At 36.7% G+C, this 3,465-nt stretch overlaps 1 protein-coding gene across 1 annotated transcript; it reads left to right on the top strand.

Moving 5' to 3' along the window:
- Nucleotides 1-244: 244 nt before the first annotated feature.
- Nucleotides 245-1,354, top strand: LOC110450622. The gene has a single exon (XM_021498239.1). The coding sequence runs from the start codon at nucleotides 245-247 to the stop codon at nucleotides 1,352-1,354; it is 1,110 nt and encodes a 369-aa protein (XP_021353914.1).
- The last annotated feature ends 2,111 nt before the right edge of the window (nucleotides 1,355-3,465 follow it).

The following is a 3,465-nucleotide window of genomic DNA, read 5'->3' as shown; positions in this document are numbered from 1 at the left end:
CTTCTACAATATACCAGGATATGACACCCACCTGGACATGTCCAACAACAAGAGGGGTGTGACCATATTCACCAAATCTAAACTCCAAGCAATAACAGTCTAACCAATGGTCGTTTTTTCAGCTACAATTCTTTAAGAATGCACAAGAAATGAATTCCTCTACCAACATGTTATCAAACCTACCAGATTTAGAGAAGGTAATCAACCCTACACCTTAGATCTTGTTTTTACTAATGAGTAGGGAATGCTAGAAATACACTATGAACCCGGACTTGGACTAAGCGATCATCTCTCTCTGAATTTCGAGCTCTGCCTATATACTGAAAATGTTACCAGCAAAGTAGAGAGATTGAACTACCATAAAGGCGACTACACAAAGATCAGAGAGAAAATCAAAGATGTCAACTGGCCAGAACTGCTGTCTGTCAAAAATGTAGATGAGTCATGGAAGGTCTTTGCAGAGACTATATCAATTATCGTAAAAGAACACGTACCAGTGAGCAAGATCAAAAATGAAAAGTTTACTCATAGAACACCACTTGACAGGGAGGCAGTCCATGCTATTTGGCACAAGAAAACCAGATGGAAAAAGTACCTTCATTGTAAAGACGAAAAGAACTGGAATGAATACAAAAAAGCCAGAAACCAAGCTTTGAAACAAATAAGAACATCTAAATACAATTATGAAAGGAGCATGGACATGGACATCAAATCAAATAGTAAGACATTCTGGAAATACATTTGGTCTAAGACCGAGACTAAAAGTACAATTGGAAATATTAAAGACGCCAATGGTGATTTGACATCTAACAATAGAGACAAAGCTGAGATCATGAACAACTACTTAACAAGTGTTTTCACCGTCGAAACAAATGAACCACTACCAGTGTTCAATACAAGAAACTATCGGGAACCAATCAACTATCGGGAACCAATCAACGACCAGTACATCATCTGGTGTCGCAAAAATGCCTTTGTGATCCCCATACATAAATCCGGATCAAAAACTAGCCCAGAAAACTATAGACCAATCAGTTTAACATCAGTTATTGGGAAATTAATGCAAAGGATGCCATTGTGGATCATAAGGACACCAACAATCTATTTTCCAAGTGTCAACATAGATTCACCAAGTGTTACCCAGCTACTAGAGGTTCTTGAAGATTGGTCAGAACAAATAAACAATGGACATCAGATAGATGTTATATACCTTGACTTTAGCAAGGCATTTGGCACTGTCCCTCACAAACGACTGTTGTTTAAATTGGAACAATATGGGATTCAAGGGAAGCTACTCCAAATGAATAAAAAAAAATCTAAGCGGGATGAATCCAAAGGTGGTGATCAATGGTGAAATACCCAATACCAGGAATGTAACTAGTGGTTTCCCACAAGGGAGTGTCCTAGGACCACTTTTATTCCTGATATTTGTCAACGATATGCCGGAAGTCGTACAATCCATAATTAAATTATTTGCTGATGATACAAAGTTATACTCCCGAATTTCGAACGACGATGATAAGAATACTCTTCAGGACGATATCCACAGATTATGTGACGACTGGACAAAAGTTTGGAACATGAAACTAAATGGAAAAACACATGTCAGTAGGAAAATCAAACCAGAGACTCGGCTTACACAACAAAAAATGGACTAAATGAAGTAACCATTGATAAAGTGATTAAAGAAAAGGATTTGGGAGTAGTATTTGACCATTATTTAAACTTTAGTGACCATGTCAACGAGTGTGTCTCCAAAGCCAACAGAATCCTCGGACTAATATTTCGGACATTCACAGTTATAAACAAAGACATGTTTATCCAATTGTTCAAAAGTTTAGTGCGGCCACACTTGCTATATGCCACCTGCATATAGTCTCCAATGTTTAAAAAAGATCAAATTGCTGTTGAAAACGTCCAACGCAAGGCAACAAGATGCCTACCATTCCTAAAAGGACAATCCTACAGTGAGAGACTTTGTACGCTGAGTCTCCCCAGTTTAGAATATAGAAAAATGAGAGGAGACTATTTTGTGTTTTGATACAAAATGTTATGTATATATATTGCATATATATGCATATAATTGAAATACTTGAATAAAAGAAAGTTTAAACTAACATTGGTTACAACAAGAGGAAATTCCAAAAAGCTCTTCAAGAGAAGGATGAGGCTTAGCGTAACCAAGAAACTGTACAGTAGTAGGGTCGTGGACGTGTGGAACTATCTCCCAAACATAGTTGTAGAAGCCCCCTCCCTGAATGGTTTTAAATCTCGGTTAAACAATCACTGGCGTCATCATCACCAAAAATGTGTACCAACATGTTACTCACAACCGAACATGATTAGAGAACAATATCAAGATGCGTCCCAAGAAGCTAGATCAGCTTACATCGACGTCGACACTTCATGAAAACTACAAGAAAATTTGAATGTAATACATTTGATTCTCTATTACCTGAGCTGGAACGCATTCGTAGCCATACCGAGACAATACAATACTGTGGTATAACTGTATATATATTGTGTACATAGTGTAAGCGTCTGCGATACCAGCTGTTCTAACTTACAAACGTGAATGGTGACGAGAAAGAACATGAGAGTAACGTTTTTGACTTTTGACACGAGCTGTAGGCAATTCACACTTTTCAATTCGTACTATTCTTGTCTTTGGATTACGACGCTTTAACTTGTAAGCGAAAATTACATCACTGGCGTCACGAGCAGCATCAATACTAAACACGCCTTTTAATATTAATGGCTACCAAACCCGTGCTCCAGGTTACAAATAAATACTATGTCCCAATCTGGACTGGTTTTTAAGTTTTACTAAGTAAGTTGTTTTAGTGCTAAATTTTGTACAGCATGATTATTTAGCCTCTTTATCTTAATCCTTCCAACGTAAAATTTGTTGTTTGCCTTTACACTGTTACAATGTTTTACTATTTATATATATAAATGTTTGTCGAACTACAGGCTCCTGAGAGCTTATGTTAACTATGACATAAATATTCAACATAATATAATGATTCTTGTATCTTGTATTTTGATGTAACATGCCACTATGCTTTTATCTGATAGTTTTAAGATAAAAAAAACAACACCCACACACAACCTTTAATCACGAACTTTTCCTCGACAATGCGCCTATGTATAATCTTCGGCACGATGAAGGACACAAGTTAAGGTATACTGTTGATGCTGACATGTACAAATGTATGTAAACTGTAAAACGAAAGTAGGTCTGCGCGATCGCAAACATTTAATGCTGATATTTTTGCATAAGTTTCAGTTAGTACTTGATGTGATAGTAATGGATTAAATGAATGTTACCTTGTGTTGTATTCTAGCACATCAGTGTCTCAATACATACGGTATTAATCTGTTAATGTTCGATAAACGTCTTTTTTTTTTTTTACCGTCCTGATTATGTTGTGAGGTATTTCCGGGTTACGTTCTCGTATCAAG

Source organism: Mizuhopecten yessoensis, unplaced genomic scaffold (assembly GCF_002113885.1).
Source record: "Mizuhopecten yessoensis strain PY_sf001 unplaced genomic scaffold, ASM211388v2 scaffold5369, whole genome shotgun sequence".
NCBI classification, from domain to species: Eukaryota; Metazoa; Mollusca; class Bivalvia; order Pectinida; family Pectinidae; genus Mizuhopecten; species Mizuhopecten yessoensis.
This window is presented reverse-complemented; position numbering and strand designations above follow the sequence as displayed.